We start from the raw sequence: 16,744 nt of genomic DNA, 5'->3' as shown, positions 1-16,744 counted from the left end.
TCGGAGCTCGTTTTTTTTCTCCCGAGTTCCCAGTTGTTCGGAACGCTCGAACGTCGGAGATATCCGAGTTCCCAGTGATTTTAACACGTGGAATGAATATTGGGTCATGTTCATTAAAGCAAGCAATGGGAAACATTTTGCAGCGGAAAACAAACATGAACGTATTTTTTTTATTGGACGCTAGGTAGTTCCTCTCTGTTTCAGTACGTTTTCTTCCGTTTGGTGCCTAAAAAACACACACCTGACTGGATAAATTTGAATAATTGGATAGGCTACCTTGCTAGGCTGATCAATAGGCTACACAGCTAAGATTCCGAGTGCCGCCTTTGACAAGAAATCAACGCAATCGACAAAATGGACAATGTAACTTTGTTTCGTCTTCTTTAGCTCTAAATTGATTCTAGTTACACGGTTACAATGTTTAACTGAACTAGTCGTTCTTTTAAATAGTTTTTTCCCCCTCTTCTTCTAGACTGGTGTTTTGGGAATATCTTTGCTCTCTAATAAACTCGCTGAGATTTTCACAGAGGATTCGGAAAATGACAGGACGTTCTATGGGTTTTCTGACGGTGAAAGTGATCTATGTGATAACAAGGTTTGATATCAGTGTAATTTTGTACATTTATTTGCATCTATTTACAAATTATCCAGTCAATGAGTTTATGCTATTTAATCGGGTCATAGTAAAATCCTGATTTACCCACAGCAATTTACTTTAATAATAGGCCTAATTTCAAAATGTACTGTTTAGAGGGAATCAGATTTGTATGGACCTCGTTCTCATTCAGTGGTTCCATATGTAGATCTATATGGTTTGTCAAAAACGTGATAATATTCAGGTAGTTCTGGTTATCAACTGTTATTTCTTACTTCATCTGTCTACCCGTTTCCACCAGAGTTCAGACAGTGGCAATCCAGTGGATCTCAAAGGCAGCCCCATAAAACAGCCTGTACCCTATCGCTTCACATTACGGGTGGTACTGCGCCCCCGTAAGCTAGCCACACCAATTCCTCACTCCAGTGAAGAGGAGAGGAAGATGAAGGCTGAGAAGAAGGGAACAGTCAGATTTGAAGTTGAAGAGAAGCCTGTGACTGACGCAACACAGCCTGTTAAACAACAGTCAGATTCTGATTCTGATGATCTAGCACAGTCTGGCTCTTTTCTGGCCAAGAGAGCCCAGAACGTCAAGGCTAACAAAGCTATGGTAAAAGTGACTTTTGGTAAAATGAACACACACTCCTGAGAGATGACAATCAAACAATGTCACGCTTATCTGTACAATTAATGCTGTGTAATCCTTGTTTTAACTCTGTCTCCTGCAGTTGGCTCAGTTGATAGCAGACCTGCATAAGATGCCAGGAGCTGCCCTGCTGAAGAGTCACAAAGAAGGCAATCTTAAAAAGGAGAAAGGCTCTGTGAGTTGATTGCATGTTTTCTTACTCACGATGGATGGGCATGTTCAATGTATTCAAGTCCCTAGAGAGGATGCAGTGGAGTGAGGGAGATTGGGTGGGATAGATGCTGTTCAACTTTCAACACCTTTTCTATTGGCCAGTGCAGCTTTCTTCAACTTTTCTATTGGCCAGTGCAGCTTTCTTCAACTTTTCTATTGGCCAGTGCAGCTTTCTTCAACTTTTCTATTGGCCAGTGCAGCTTTCTTCAACTTTTCTATTGGCCAGTGCAGCTTTCTTCAACTTTTCTATTGGCCAGTGCAGCTTCATTGCCCCTTGATCTCTTCCTATTTCCCCTGCAGCGAGCGCCCCGCTCCAAGGAAGCAGTAGAGAAGTCCAGGACGAACCCTAAGAGATCCTCCCGGAGACTGACCCGCTCCATGGGCGGAGCTGAGAGCTTGGAGGCACACCAGGAGGAGAGGGAGCTGGAGCTCAGTCTGGAGGAGGAACTATTGGAGGTTAACAAATACCCTTTTGACACGATCATACCGACCCAAACTGTGCTGCACCAATGGTGGATGCCGTAACCAAGCTAGCTCAGTATTTTTGGGGGTTAAGTTCAGCTTTGTGTGGCCCCAGTAGATTCAGATAGAACGAAATGTAGCTTGTGATGTATAGAGATTTATTCTGGTAATAGATTTATCAACGAGCGGTCCGTCTTCTTTTCCAGGTACGTGGTGATCCGAGGAGGAAGGGTGCTCCGTGTCCCAAACAGGCCAAACCTCACAACATAAGACCTGTGGAGGAGATCACTGAGGACGTGCTACTGCTGGTAGCAGACCACACGACAGAGAAGGTGTACAACAGAGCCACAGTAAGTTAGGTCTCACCAAAGTCGAAGGGGTATTGTCTTGTGCACGATACAATACAATTTTGTTGACCAATTTGTATCAAAAATGTATTTTTGCGATTTCTTGTTGATTTGACGTCTGTCTGATTCTCAGGGCTCAACGTGTCACCAGTGTCGCCAAAAGACTACCGACACCAAAACGTGTTGCCGTAGTGAGGAGTGTCGTGGTATAGTGGGACAGTTCTGTGGCCCGTGTCTGAGGAACCGATACGGAGAGGACGTCAGGAAAGCCCTGCTCGACCCGGTAGGAACCCCATCACTTGTCTTTTATACCCTTTTCATGTCAACCAAAATCTTACTGTGCTGGCTCTGATTTTAATTTTCTCACAGTTCCATAACCAGGCTTGCACAGTTAAGCTTGGTGTGGCCTGGCTTGGTTCAGCTGTTGTGTGGAAAAAACATGATTCATCAATATTTTTAAAGTCTGTCGTCTCCCTAACTCCTAGAAAGTAGTTCCCTTATCAGTAGGTAGTAGCTTACAGCACACTGTGTTCATGGCCACATTAACTATCCACATGGTAGCATGTGAATTAATTAACAGGACTTTTAAAGCCTAGCTGCAGGTGCATTGGGTATGTGAGTCATTCAGATACTCTAGGAAGTTATGAAAGTCTTGAAGGTCAAATTTGTATTTGTTTTGTTGTCCCCTGCTGCAGGACTGGCGGTGTCCACCGTGTCGAGGCATATGTAACTGCAGTTTCTGCCGTGCCAGAGACGGACGCTGCCCAACTGGAATCCTATTCCCTCTGGCTCAGTACCATGGCTTCTCTGATGTCCACTCTTACCTCAGCAGGTCAGCGCTACCCCGAACCCTTACTCTCTCTGGCTCAGTACCATGGCTTCTCTGATGTCCACTCTTACCTCAGCAGGTCAGCGCTACCCCAAACCCTTACTCTCTCTGGCTCAGGATCCTGAGTGGCGCAGCATGAGGCGTCACTACAGACCTGGGTTTGATCCCGGGCTGTATCACAACTGGCCATGATTGGAAGTCCCATAGGGCGGTGCAAAATTGGTCCAGCGTCGTCCGGTTTAGGCTGTCATTGTAAATAATACCACGGCTTCTGTTGTCCACTCTTACCTCGGGTCAGTCCAGTGGCCAGATGCATCTAGCCTCTGAGTAGGAGTGCTGATATAGGATCAGTTTCAGTTTAATACATATGGCCCCTGAAATTTAACCTCTTATCCTCTGCTTTAGGGCACAGCCACTTGTAGTTCTGAATAGCAAGGGTTTCCTCCCTCATATTGCAATTATGAATATTTATACTTGACAATGACTTTTTTTTTCTAGTCTACGCAGTAAACTGAAAAATGGGGAGGACTGAGGATCTATGAATGGGAGCGTCTTCAATGTCCTTGTCTGACCACCAGAGGGAGCAGTTGTGAATCCCTGGTCTGGGAATAAGGCCGTTTGACTGGCACCTATCCAGATGAGGTTTATGTTCTATAGGGTTTAACATTGTTTATACTGCTGTTTTTGAGTTGAATATTGATTTTAATCTGATTTTTTTTAAATAAAATACTTTTGACGGTGTCTGAGTTTAGTCAAAACCAGATTTATTTTAAGGTCACATTAAAAAACAGAATATATTTGAATGTTAGTCATTCACTTTACTGAGGACTTGACAACACCAGTCAACTCTCCTGAGATGCCAAAGGGGCAGACAAATTGGATACGTCAGATTTAAAGAATATGCCATTTAGCAGACACTTATCCAAAGCGATTTAGTCACGTGTGCATGGTTGGCCCCAGAGGGCATTAAACCCACAATCCTGGCGTTGCAAGTGCCATGCTCGACCAACTCCGTCAATAGGATCATAAATCTAAAAAGAACAGATCACACATTTTGTATTCATAATTTTTAATCCAGCTGTTGGCATTTGTAGTAATAACATTCAAAAAAACAAAAAAAACTCCCTTTTTTAATGAAATAAAAACATGTTAAGGGCACTTGTCTGAAAATAAAGTAAATTGCGAGGAAGGATAGGAGTATAAATCAAATACTGAAACAATACATTTCCCACAACTTGTAGTTGATCAAGCTCGAAGTGGACATCAAGTACTTAACACCCTTCAAAAGTGTATCCACAATGGCACCCTATTCCCTTTAGTGCACTACTATTGACCAGGGCCCATAGTACTATAGGGAATAGGGTGCCATTAGATGCATTTAGAACCCCAGCTAGTCAGTCTTCTGCAATACAACATGTGACTGACTGGATTAAATAGTGACGAGGTCCATCGTAACATTTGATCAAGTTTGTTAGACCCGGGCTTTCTGTTTGAGACAACCTATGATGCTGTTCTTATGAAATAAATCGTACATCTTTCTTCCAAAACATGCAGGCCAGTGCTGTTACGGAAGTAGGGTTGGAAAATGCCGGAAAAGTTAAATTCCTGGAAAAAGGATTGCGTAAACAGGAAATCCCAACCAAGATTTCTTTAAAACCTGGGAATGTTACTGGTATTTTGCAACCCTAATACAGAAACCCAAGCTGTAATACGACCAGAGTCCGGTTATATTGACAGACTGTCTAGAACTGAGGATGAAACATTCCATTCCAGTTCTCTTAAACAGAATATGGATTTTTGGTTTTAGCTGAAATTTATTTTTTTGCATTATTTGGAAATAAGACTTTAAATGGTTAAAATAGTCAAAAGAAGAATTTGATATCCAAATGCATCAGAGAAAGTACTTGAGTATGACGCAAATTGACAAATATTACCAGAAAAGTAAATAATATGTACTGGGACTGGACCGTATTGAATACATACATAGTTCATTCTATAGACAGAACACTTCTGAAATATTTTAAACAAAATCTACATTTATATAAAAGTTTATAATAATAGAAGTTTAAGATTGATTGTGTATGAGAGACTCACAACAGAAAGGCAATCTCTTGCAACCATATAAAGTTCAGTTGATCCTTCCTATGCTAAGAATTTCCGTAGCTTTACACAAGAAAAAAAGAAAAAAAAACATATGTACATACAAAACTTATCCCAAATTCTTTTCTTTTTTTGCTATGATAAATGTATCAAAGCATGATGGCTTGAATGTGTACCTATATAATAATCATATAAAAAGGCAAAAAACAAGGAGATATTTCATGACGATTTTAGATTTGTGTCCAAAAAATGGCACCCATTTCCCTATTTAGTGCACTACTTTTGACCAGGACCCTATGTAGGTGATCGGGTGCCAGAGTGTGTCCTCCATCCCCTGCTGATTAATGCTCCTGGGTCTGGGCTGTATTCAGGGACATGAAACGTGCCAAACGCTGCAGCTACAAATAGAAAGAACAGAGCTGATTCACTATTCTATCCCACATCATGTGTAACGTTACATCCTCCTGAACAGGGCCCAGAAGTCACTAGTGACCAAATAATGATAAGCCCCTCCCCCATCCACACTGGCCTCCAATGAGAAAGAACCAACAGTGATACTGGGCTAGACAAGAGAAGGTGTGAGAGACCAGGCGAGGCCCAACCCACTCAATCAGCTAGTACAGTGGAGTACTGAAGTTATCTCTGGTGTATACTGTACTATACCCAGACAGAGGGGGGGTTGGACAAGAAGAAGAGACCTGAGAGGGGGGTGGCTCCTAGCCATGGGGAGGGAGGTGAGCAGAGCACTGGACTGAGTAGCAGTAGTGTGTTTCTGCATTCTGTACAAATAGAGATCGGAAGTGATGGATTTTGTATTGTGTTCCAGAGAAGGAGCCTTTGTGAATGTGTTACTAAAGTTAGGACGACCTATGATAACCACTGTAGTAGTACCATTCATTCCCTTCCATTTTCGATCAGATCTAGGTAACCAACATCTAGACTCCTCTCCACCCGACTCATAGCCAATGAAATGGGTAAGGTCATGGAAATACGCCATAGCAGTGTATCTAAAGGGACAGGGACTTCCTGGATCCTGTCTCAGCTCTCAAAAATATCTAAACAGAGCTCTCCCCTCCCTTCCTATTATTAGCCCTTAGTTTTACTGTATATAATCTAGACTCATATAGCCCTTATAGATCAATGTCCGCTGCTCCACTACTGTCCTGACCCCCACATCCAATCAACCAATCAGTAATCAATATCCGTTACTGTTGATGGAGTGCAGGTCAGCCACCTGCATCACGTTGATGCCGCTGCTGGCCAATCGGGCGATGCCCTCGGGTGACAGTGTCTCCATGGCGATGAGGGCGTGCTGGTCATTGACCCCGGCCCCGCCATCTGTGGCTCCGCCTCCACCCGACTGAGGGGCGGAGTTATCGGAGGTCACAACGCCACCGGTGGTTCCTTTCTTGTTGAGGTGGGTCTTGAGGTGTTTGGAGAGGTGGTCGCTGCGCATGAAGCGCTTTGGACACTCCGTACACGTGAACTTCTTCTCACCTAGACGGCATGAAGAGGTTACAGGTTAGTAGTGATTATCTTGTAACCTGGAGAGTGTCTCCAAAACAGAACAGATATCTCCTTATTTGTCTGCTCTTTTTTTCACTTCATATTTTCTCTCTCTGGCATCAGTGGTTTCTTTCATCATAATTATTCAGAAATATACCTAATCTGCACAGAGGTCATTGTTACGTTGGGACCAATAGGAGAAAGACAGAAGTGTCTGCAAATGTAGATCATTACGCAATACGATCAAAGGTTATTCCTGAGACCTGGTTATCACCATATAATAAACCTAGTCAGAGGCTGTAACTAGGGCCCAGAGTTGTTCCTCGTCCAGTCAACACAAGGTCAGGGAAAACTCATTGTCCTAGTCAGCAGTGACAGGCAACAACCATAGAGATGCACTATGCAGATATCGCTCCATTATTTACTGTTTACTAACATTCTAATAGTTCGCCTGATTTTAGTTTGTGTGATAAAACAAGCAAGAACAGCGTAGAGAATCATTCTATCATCTAAACCTCTGTGAAATATATTTTCCATAACTAAAAATATATTTTTGCAGCTGTTTGAAGCTGATGTACAAACCGAAAGTAAAAAGATACAAAAACAGGAAGCATAGAAATAGCGCAGATCTACAAATCGCAATTATAGATCTGTCTATATTGTGAGTTGTAGATCTATAATTGCGAGTTGTAGATCTATAACTCATAACTCAGCCGCGTCAAACCACTAACTAGGAGGGGCCGCGTCAAACCGCTAACTAGGAGGGGCCGCGTCAAACCGCTAACTAGGAGGGGCCGCGTCAAACCGCTAACTAGGAGGGGCCGCGTCAAACCGCTAACTAGGAGGGGCCGCGTCAAACCGCTAACTAGGAGGGGCCGCGTCAAACCGCTAACTAGGAGGGGCCGCGTCAAACCGCCAACTAGGAGGGGCCGCGTCAAACCGCTAACTAGGAGGGGCCGCGTCAAACCGCTAACTAGGAGGGGCCGCGTCAAACCGCTAACTAGGAGGGGCCGCGTCAAACCGCTAACTAGGAGGGGCCGCGTCAAACCGCTAACTAGGAGGGGCCGCGTCAAACCGCTAACTAGGAGGGGCCGCGTCAAACCGCCAACTAGGAGGGGCCGCGTCAAACCGCTAACTAGGAGGGGCCGCGTCAAACCGCTAACTAGGAGGGGCCGCGTCAAACCGCTAACTAGGAGGGGCCGCGTCAAACCGCTAACTAGGAGGGGCCGCGTCAAACCGCTAACTAGGAGGGGCCGCGTCAAACCGCTAACTAGGAGGGGCCGCGTCAAACCGCTAACTAGGAGGGGCCGCGTCAAACCGCTAACTAGGAGGGGCCGCGTCAAACCGCCAACTAGGAGGGGCCGCGTCAAACCGCTAACTAGGAGGGGCCGCGTCAAACCGCTAACTAGGAGGGGCCGCGTCAAACCGCTAACTAGGAGGGGCCGCGTCAAACCGCTAACTAGGAGGGGCCGCGTCAAACCGCTAACTAGGAGGGGCCGCGTCAAACCGCTAACTAGGAGGGGCCGCGTCAAACCGCTAACTAGGAGGGGCCGCGTCAAACCGCTAACTAGGAGGGGCCGCGTCAAACCGCTAACTAGAGGGGCCGCGTCAAACCGCTAACTAGAGGGGCCGCGTCAAACCGCTAACCAGGAGGGGCCGCGTCAAACCGCTAACTAGGAGGGGCCGCGTCAAACCGCTAACTAGGAGGGGCCGCGTCAAACCGCTAACTAGGAGGGGCCGCGTCAAACTGCTAACTAGGAGGGGCCGCGTCAAACCGCTAACTAGGAGGGGCCGCGTCAAACCGCTAACTAGGAGGGGCCGCGTCAAACCGCTAACCAGAGGGGCCGCGTCAAACCGCTAACCAGAGGGGCCGCGTCAAACCGCTAACCAGAGGGGCCGCGTCAAACCGCTAACTAGGAGGGGCCGCGTCAAACCGCTAACTAGAGGGGCCGCGTCAAACCGCTAACCAGGAGGGGCCGCGTCAAACCGCTAACTAGGAGGGGCCGCGTCAAACCGCTAACTAGGAGGGGCCGCGTCAAACCGCTAACTAGGAGGGGCCGCGTCAAACCGCTAACTAGGAGGGGCCGCGTCAAACTACTAACTAGGAGGGGCCGCGTCAAACCGCCAACTAGGAGGGGCCGCGTCAAACCGCTAACTAGGAGGGGCCGCGTCAAACCGCTAACTAGGAGGGGCCGCGTCAAACCGCTAACTAGGAGGGGCCGCGTCAAACTACTAACTAGGAGGGGCCGTGTCAAACTACTAACTAGAGGGGCCGTGTCAAACTACTAACTAGAGGGGCCGCGTCAAATTCTGGATGGTCAGATAGCGAGCAACAAATGACAAGAAACTGCCATGTGGGGAATCCTAAATGACTGGTTTCAGTTAATTTGACCTTGTTCTTGATACCTTGTTTTGAGATGTTCTGGTGGATGTCACAGCTAATATAGATCAAATTAGCTAGCTAGCCAACATAGCTAGCCAACATAGCTAGCCAACATAGCTAGCCAACATAGCTAGCCAACATAGCTAGCCAACATAGCTAGCCAACATAGCTAGCCAACATAGCTAGCCAACATAGCTAGCCAACAACTGTAACGACATAGAGAAAAGTGCTCATTGTGCAACTTGATTTATGTTTTCAATAAACATTGGAGATTAAATATATAGTTGACATGTTTTTAACAATCTAAGCCAACCCGGTCTGTTTTTCTCCATAGTTACGCGTGTCGGGTTTGCTGCTAAACAACCAACCCATCTATCGTCTCAGTATAACGGATCAATAAAGATGTATTTTAAATATCGGCTTGGCCGTCTCACCTGTGTGTGTCCTCTTGTGGCGTTGCAGTTCGTCTGAGCGAGTGAATTTCTTCCCACAGAAGGACCAGCCGCAGACAAAGGGTCGTTCTCCAGTGTGCCAGCGAAGGTGAGCTCTCAGGTGAGATGTCTTACCGTACACCTTCCCACAACCTGGCATGTGACAGATATGCTGCTTCTTCTTATTGGGATCTCTGAACAGACAAAGGGGGAATTGAGTCATTTTGCTGTTAGGCTATTTGATGTGTGCCACCAACATTTTGTGCAGTTTCAGAAACATTGCCCCAGTCTTCGCATACATCATGTCGCTCAAATATACTTCCCAACCGGTCTCCGATTAGCTTGTATTGTTATTATTTTAAAATGTTCCCCCCTCTCTGGCATCAGCATTTTTTATACATCAGGATTATTCCTAAATGAAAATAAAATCTGCACAGAGGTTATTGTTACGTTGGGACCAATAGGAGAAAGACAGAAGTATCTGCAAATGAGTCATAAGCAATAGGGTCAGTGGTTCTTCCTGAAACCTGGTTCTAACCATATAACCTGGTTCCTGGCTACATCATCATAAAATCAACAGAAAGGCTTCCAGGTAATAAAAGCAACATTTGACCCAGCTCTTGACGTTTCCCGATAGTGCAGCAGTGTTGACAGGCTCAGATGTTACGTACCGTGCCTCTCCGTCCTTACAGAAGGGACAGGTGCAAGCTTCCCTGCGTGTCCGGCGGTTCTGAGGCTGAGGGGATGTGTCTCCCTCCTCCATGACCGTGCCGTCATCCAGACTGTCCCCCCCTGTCTGCAAACCCTGGTCTCCTGTAGAGGAATAAACAGGAACTTCAGCCTACAATAGACATACAGTATATTCAGTGTTTACAAACACCATTGGCCTTCCCGTTCAGGAAAGCTTACTGTGACAAATCAATTGCTTTAGGTGTGTATCTAGAACCAATGGGCATTACAGATACAAAATCACCCAGGAAAATCAAAGTTTATTGGTCCACAGTTTAGCAGATGTTCTAGCGGGTGCAGAGAACTGCTTAGCATAAAGAGAACTGCTTAGCATAAAGAGAACTGCTTAGCATAAAGAGAACTGCTTAGCATAAAGAGAACTGCTTAGCATAAAGAGAACTGCTTAGCATAAAGAGAACTGCTTAGCATAAAGAGAACTGCTTAGCATAAAGAGAACCTTGTGACAGTCAACAGACCAAATACAATAGCAGGTGATTAATATTCTGTCATTGTACTGTTGAGACTAAACCAGTTTAAACATCTTATTATCCTACCTGAAATAAATTACAAGTCCAACCAGTATGGTCAGGTTGAGACATTGGGAAATCCCAATCCCAGTCTAATTTCAGGACAGAGGAAAAACTAGAGCCAAGCCATAAAATGTAAATGCTGGTAGGAACAGGGCAAACTTGGACACACCCACCTAATGTGTGTGTGTGTCTGTGGGGGCCTTGATAAGACACCGACAGGGTGGGTGGGGTGGTTACACCCCCTCCGCTACTCCAACTGACTGCCGGACCAGACAGGCCTCTTGCTAGCCGACCGCCGGACCAGACAGGCCTCTTGCTAGCCGACCGCCGGACCAGACAGGCCTCTTGCTAGCCGACCGCCGGACCAGACAGGCCTCTTGCTAGCCGACCGCCGGACCAGACAGGCCTCTTGCTAGCCGACCGCCGGACCAGACAGGCCTCTTGCTAGCCGACCGCCGGACCAGACAGGCCTCTTGCTAGCCGACCGCCGGACCAGACAGGCCTCTTGCCAGCCGACCGCCGGACCAGACAGGCCTCTTGCCAGCCGACCGCCGGACCAGACAGGCCTCTTGCCAGCCGACCGCCGGACCAGACAGGCCTCTTGCCAGCCGACCGCCGGACCAGACAGGCCTCTTGCCAGCCGACCGCCGGACCAGACAGGCCTCTTGCCAGCCGACCGCCGGACCAGACAGGCCTCTTGCTAGCCGACCGCCGGACCAGACAGGCCTCTTGCTAGCCGACCGCCGGACCAGACAGGCCTCTTGCTAGCCGACCGCCGGACCAGACAGGCCTCTTGCTAGCCGACCGCCGGACCAGACAGGCCTCTTGCTAGCCGACCGCCGGACCAGACAGGCCTCTTGCTAGCTGACTGCCGGACCAGACAGGCCTCTTACTAGCTGATTGTCACTGAGCCACAGAGGAGTAAAGGAAATGCTTAGTCAATGCACACCAATGGTCTGTTACTCTGAACGCACACCGTGCAGATACTGGCATCATGTAGCGTGAACAAGGCAAACCAGTTGGCTTACTTAACACTACTTTGCATTCCAGGCATCAAGTTACATTTGTTTGTTGACATCAAATAATTCAAAACCAACCAACTGAATGAAACCTTTCTGGTTACAACAATTAAAGTGCAGATATGGGTAAGTCTACAACTGTGACCACCTGTGCGTCAAGCTAAGTAATATATAAAATGTAAAAAATCTCCAGCAAAATCGGTATGGGCTGCGTCTCAATCCACCGTCTCCATCTAGGTCGGCCTTTCGCGTCTGAACGGTTTGGCATCGAAAACTATTATGACCAATCTATGGAAAGAGACTCTCGCGAACATGATGGTATTCTCCATCTTGCTCTACGACCTACGCAAGTGTCACGAGACTCATCTGAAGGACCCATTCAAACAGAAGTATGGAGGTAATTGTGCGCCCCCCCCCCCCCCCAAAAAAAATATTTCCTGAGCTTTCTTACATCTCCTAGACATAGTGCAGACACTTCAAAACCTTTATTTTTACCAGTCCTTTCCCCCCATTTATGAATGTGATACTCAATGCGTTTCTATGGGCTGTAGTAAAAGACTAATTCAAATTCAATAGGATAAGTGTTAATTCAGTCCTCAGCAGAACACTTACCAGCTGTGTTAGAGATGGTGATGGGAACTCCTTGTAGCTGGTGCATCTGTAAACCAGAGTTCTGCAGTGTGTTGAGGTTGATGGTGTGGAGGCCAGGGAGTTGCATGGTACCTCCCTGGGCCGGGCCCAGCTGAGAGAGACCCTGCATGGGGGCCAGGGTGATCTGGGTCCCCGCTGGGCTCTGCAGCTGGAGGGTCTGCCAGCTCACCTGGAGGGATGAGGAAGAGGGATTGATTAGCAGATCGAGGAAGTCCGTATTGATCGATTAGGAACGGACACATTTAAGTTATATTTTCCATGTTGTTGGACTGAGATAAGTTCACATTTTTCATCACAATTATTCAGAAATTAAAACATCATAATCATCTGCAGAGATCATTGTTACATTGGATCATAGGAGTAAGACGGGAGTGTCTGTAAGTCAGTGGTTCCCAACCAGGGTTACTATGACCCCCCCAGGGGGTACCTGGTCTATCCACATGGGGTACTATGATAAGACTCATGAGACCATAGACCTACTGGTAAACTGCAGGGGGGGGGGGGGTACTTCAGGGGTACTCCAGACAGAGCAACATTCAGTTGGTGGTACAGTAAGGGAAAAAAGGTTGAGAACCAATGTGCTAAATGACAAATGTAAAATGTAAGCTATAGGGCCAGGGGTTATACCTGAGAACTTATAATAACCTAGTCGGAGCCTGTAACTAGGACGCTAGCACCAATCAACAAATACATTCCGAAAAGCTTGAGTAGAACTTCTAACTCACCTGTCCGTTGAGCCCGACGGTCCTCAGCAGGATGGGAGAGGTGTTGGGGATGGTCTGAATTTGCAGGTTCTGCAGGGCATCCTGGGTAAGCGTTGGGGTCGCGAACACCTGTCCCCCAGCTGAGATTGTCTGCAGGGAGGTCCCTCCTTGGATGAGCTGCTGGGGTTGAATGAGGATCTGCTGCGGCTGATCTCTGTTATCTGGCTGGATGGGGATCCCGCCACCAGAGTTCTGGAAGCCGTTGGTGCTCTGAGTCTGCTGTGTCATGCCTCCATACGAGGTGCCTGTCTGAGTGGTGGTGGTGGTTGAGTTAGTGTAGTACGTGCCAGAGGTTGACACTACCTGCTGCATCAGCTGCTGGTTAGAGCCTCCGTCCCCTTCAGACCCACTAGCTGCACTGACCGGAAGGAGGGTGATATTACCATTTAGGAGCCCAGGCATATTAGCCAACTGGAACTGACCCTGGTTATTCTGCAGGACGCTGTTACCCAGACCTAGGTTCTGTAGGGGGATGGCTTGCTGTAGGAGCCCGGCGGGCATGGTTAGGATATTTCCTCCACTCCCTGCTCTAACCAACTGCTGACCCCCGTTAGGCGAGGAGACGAGCTGGAACTGTCCGGCCCCAGCTGCATTAGGGTCCTGCTGTACCCCTGCCTGGGCAAACTGTAGATGCTGGCCATCTACCGTCTGGAACTGAGGGATCACCTGGTAATGGATGTTAGGCATGGACACAACCTGGCCCCCAGACATGGTGAGGACCTGCTGGCCCTGTAGAGAAGGAGCTGAGGACAGCACATACTGCTGCTGTCCCTGGTGTCCACTGGAGACCGACGTCAACACCTGCTGCCCCCTGTTCTTCCCCGAGTCGCCCACGGTCATGACCATGCCAGTAGAGTCGGTGGTGATGGTGTTGGAACCACTGGAGCTACCGAGACTAACCGGGATGATCTGCCAGCTCCCATTGGCTGTCTGGGTCAGCTGGGCTTGGCTTAGGTCTAACTGTTGTTCGGAGCCAGAGTCACTCTCGCCCGGGGTGTCGATTCTACTACAGGTCGCTGCCAACAGAGCTAAAGGAGAGGGCTGCTGGGAGTCCTGCAATAAAAAAATGTGTTGGATTTTTGTTGCGAAGCTACTAGTACAGTATACAAACTCAACAAATTGTTCACAGGAAGAGTAGCTCCTACATGTGCAACATCTAAATGGGGATCTAATCAATAAATAAGATACAGCATCACAATAGCTCACAAAACTTTACCAATGGGGTTCTGTTTGATGTGACCCTGTGATCTGCTTTTCAAAGTGTTCATAAGAGAAACCAAATCTAGTCTGAAAGGGTTCAATTAAAACAAATGAAACCACAGTGAAAGACAAACAATTAACATAAAAATTTAAAATTCTTGTCACATTTGCCATGGTTTTAACATCACACCTATAGTGAAATGTGACAGTACACACAGCATTCCAGCGTATGTGCTGCAGCAGACATGAGTGAGAGGGCGAGAGTGGAGTGAGAGGGCAAGCCAAGGGAGAGGAAATGGGAGAGCGCCAGTGGCAAATGGGTGGGATCACATTTTTTTTTTAAAGAGCAGCGGCGGGCTAAACTTCCCCTCCCCCAACCCACCCACACCTTTATCTTGCCCTATAAACTAGCTCACTCAGCCGAAGCCACCCCCTCCGACGCCAGCCAAAATGGGCTGTGCGAGTTGCTGTATGGGGCTGGCAGGAACTCCCCGTGTGGGATCATCCACCTCTACGACTGCCTATATCCCCACCCCGGTGACATGTGCTTGTGAGAAATCAACAACACTGATCAAAACCCATTCCCACCACTGACCTCAGTTAAGCTACGCATTATCCATAGCTAGCTAGCTAAAAATGTCTCATGCTTGCTACTTTTCTAGCTAGTTAACGTTAGATGTCAGGGGGGGAAGGGGTAACGTCTCTAGCAAACATCAGAGGAATACATTGATTGCACGTTATCTGGGAATGTGTAATGTTATTTGACTGGCAAGCATACTTGTCCGGTATTTGTGTTTCGCTTTTGAAGGAAGCCTCCGCCGCTTTCCACCATCGCGGCCATTTCATCCTGTTGGTCTGTAAATGTAACGTTGCAAATGGATTAGCTGCTAACAGTAGCTAGCTACCTGATATTAGTTGCCAGTTAAACAAGCAGGCTAGATATTACAGCTGACACGACTATGATACTTTCATTAGATAAAAACACTGCTAATACTACGAACTAGCAAACTAGTTTATGTAAGTTTTTCAAAACAACCGTAAACAGCTGCTAACTGGCTAAAGAAAGTAGCTAGCTCATAGCATGGGAACGATTAGTGGGTCTTAATTACACAACCACAAGAGCTAACTAACGTTAGCTGACTGACTAGCTAATGACATGATATTCGAGGAGTTTAAAATTGGGCTAACAAATGCATGTTTTCCAACCTTATCTAGTTGTTAGATAATCTAGCCGGCTAGCTAGCTACCTCATTCGACTTTCCATCCTAAGTGACTGGCTAACCATTAGCTCGTTAACGTTAGCTACGATTCAATAAATGGTTATCAAATTTAGGGCTAAATAGCGGAGGAGTTTGAGACCTTGTATTTTCAGATTTACCTAGCTTTATCTGCTCTATAACAATCACCTACTATTAGTTCACTTCATAGACTTTTACAAACTACTGTAGCTACTTCTGAAGAAAAAAAAGTTCACCTACCACTCATAATTTCGAGACGGGAGGAGTTTCTCGGGCTTCTTTCAGGTTGACATCAACTTTTTGCTCATCAACCAAACGTGATGGTTCTGCTACGAAGGAGAAAAAAGGAAAAAATATTATCCAATCAGATGTCGAATTGTGTTGTTGTGGGCCAATGAAAAGGCTGTTTTCTTTCATAACTAGACTCCCTCGCGGGGGTTTCTACGTTAAGCAGTGTGAGCTTGATTTAATACCTAAGCTTCATTTGCGCTTTTAAAAACCGTTGGAACGACTGTATCTTGCTCCCGAAGTGCCTGCATGCCAGACCGTGTAACTGGAATCAAGTGCACCCCATGTATGAGTGACACCAGCCGCTACCTAATGAGAGTTGTAGTTATTCTAAAATGGGAAGAGCTGACCAATGGGGATGTGGCCATGGGCGGGTATTTGGGTGGGGTCAACAAACGGTAGGTTGTACCTTTTAGCGGCTACGTTGACTAGAGTGTTTTTGGCGGAAAAGGCGCCATTGACAAACATGACCTAAATAAATTGTTGTTGACGAGCCCAACGGTAACAAAACTAGGCCACATTCACAACGAAAGATATCATACACTGTTTCATACATCCTTTACAACATAATGCAAATAAAGGAGGGAGGTTTAGAAATCGCTCAGCAACAGATGGGGCTAAACTTTTTCGCTGGCCACTCCCTGCCTGGATGAACAGTGTGGGCTTGGGAACGTGCAAGGGGTGGGCTGGGACCGGGGTGGGTGGAGAGACCCTTCAATGTGGACGGACTCGTTTTGATAGCGCTGGGAGGAGATTTGTCGTGGGTGGGAGGGTTTTTATGTGTGAGGGGGGTGTCCGTGGAACACATGTGGC

General features: G+C 47.0%; 2 protein-coding genes across 2 annotated transcripts; one reads left to right on the top strand and one right to left on the bottom strand.

Moving 5' to 3' along the window:
- On the top strand, positions 1-3,968 carry LOC129851513 (cell division cycle-associated protein 7-like). The gene is made up of 9 exons (XM_055918129.1): positions 1-363; positions 473-595; positions 897-1,205; positions 1,324-1,416; positions 1,755-1,910; positions 2,123-2,266; positions 2,397-2,546; positions 2,959-3,095; positions 3,591-3,968. Exons 1-9 carry the CDS (start codon positions 355-357, stop codon positions 3,622-3,624), a joined length of 1,155 nt encoding a protein of 384 aa, XP_055774104.1. The 5' UTR covers positions 1-354; the 3' UTR covers positions 3,625-3,968.
- A 176-nt stretch (positions 3,969-4,144) lies between these two features.
- sp1 (sp1 transcription factor) lies at positions 4,145-15,992 on the bottom strand. The gene is made up of 8 exons (XM_055918114.1): positions 15,884-15,992; positions 15,184-15,260; positions 13,167-14,258; positions 12,403-12,610; positions 10,184-10,325; positions 9,516-9,706; positions 6,402-6,689; positions 4,145-5,584 (listed from the first exon to the last, which is right to left on the bottom strand). The coding sequence occupies exons 1-8, from the start codon at positions 15,888-15,890 to the stop codon at positions 5,487-5,489; spliced, it is 2,103 nt and encodes a 700-aa protein (XP_055774089.1). The 5' UTR covers positions 15,891-15,992; the 3' UTR covers positions 4,145-5,486.
- Positions 15,993-16,744: the final 752 nt, after the last annotated feature.

This window comes from Salvelinus fontinalis, chromosome 3 (assembly GCF_029448725.1).
Source record: "Salvelinus fontinalis isolate EN_2023a chromosome 3, ASM2944872v1, whole genome shotgun sequence".
Taxonomy (NCBI): Eukaryota; Metazoa; Chordata; class Actinopteri; order Salmoniformes; family Salmonidae; genus Salvelinus; species Salvelinus fontinalis.
This window is presented reverse-complemented; position numbering and strand designations above follow the sequence as displayed.

Coding starts and splice junctions, on each gene's coding strand:
- LOC129851513 (XM_055918129.1), top strand. Junction 1,206..1,323: donor TCAAGGCTAACAAAGCTATG/GTAAAAGTGACT, acceptor TGTCTCCTGCAG/TTGGCTCAGTTGATAGCAGA. Junction 3,096..3,590: donor GTCCACTCTTACCTCAGCAG/GTCAGCGCTACC, acceptor TTTTTTTTCTAG/TCTACGCAGTAAACTGAAAA.
- sp1 (XM_055918114.1), bottom strand. Junction 12,611..13,166: donor CCGTCGGGCTCAACGGACAG/GTGAGTTAGAAG, acceptor TCATCCCTCCAG/GTGAGCTGGCAGACCCTCCA. Junction 6,690..9,515: donor CCACAAGAGGACACACACAG/GTGAGACGGCCA, acceptor CATGCCGTCTAG/GTGAGAAGAAGTTCACGTGT.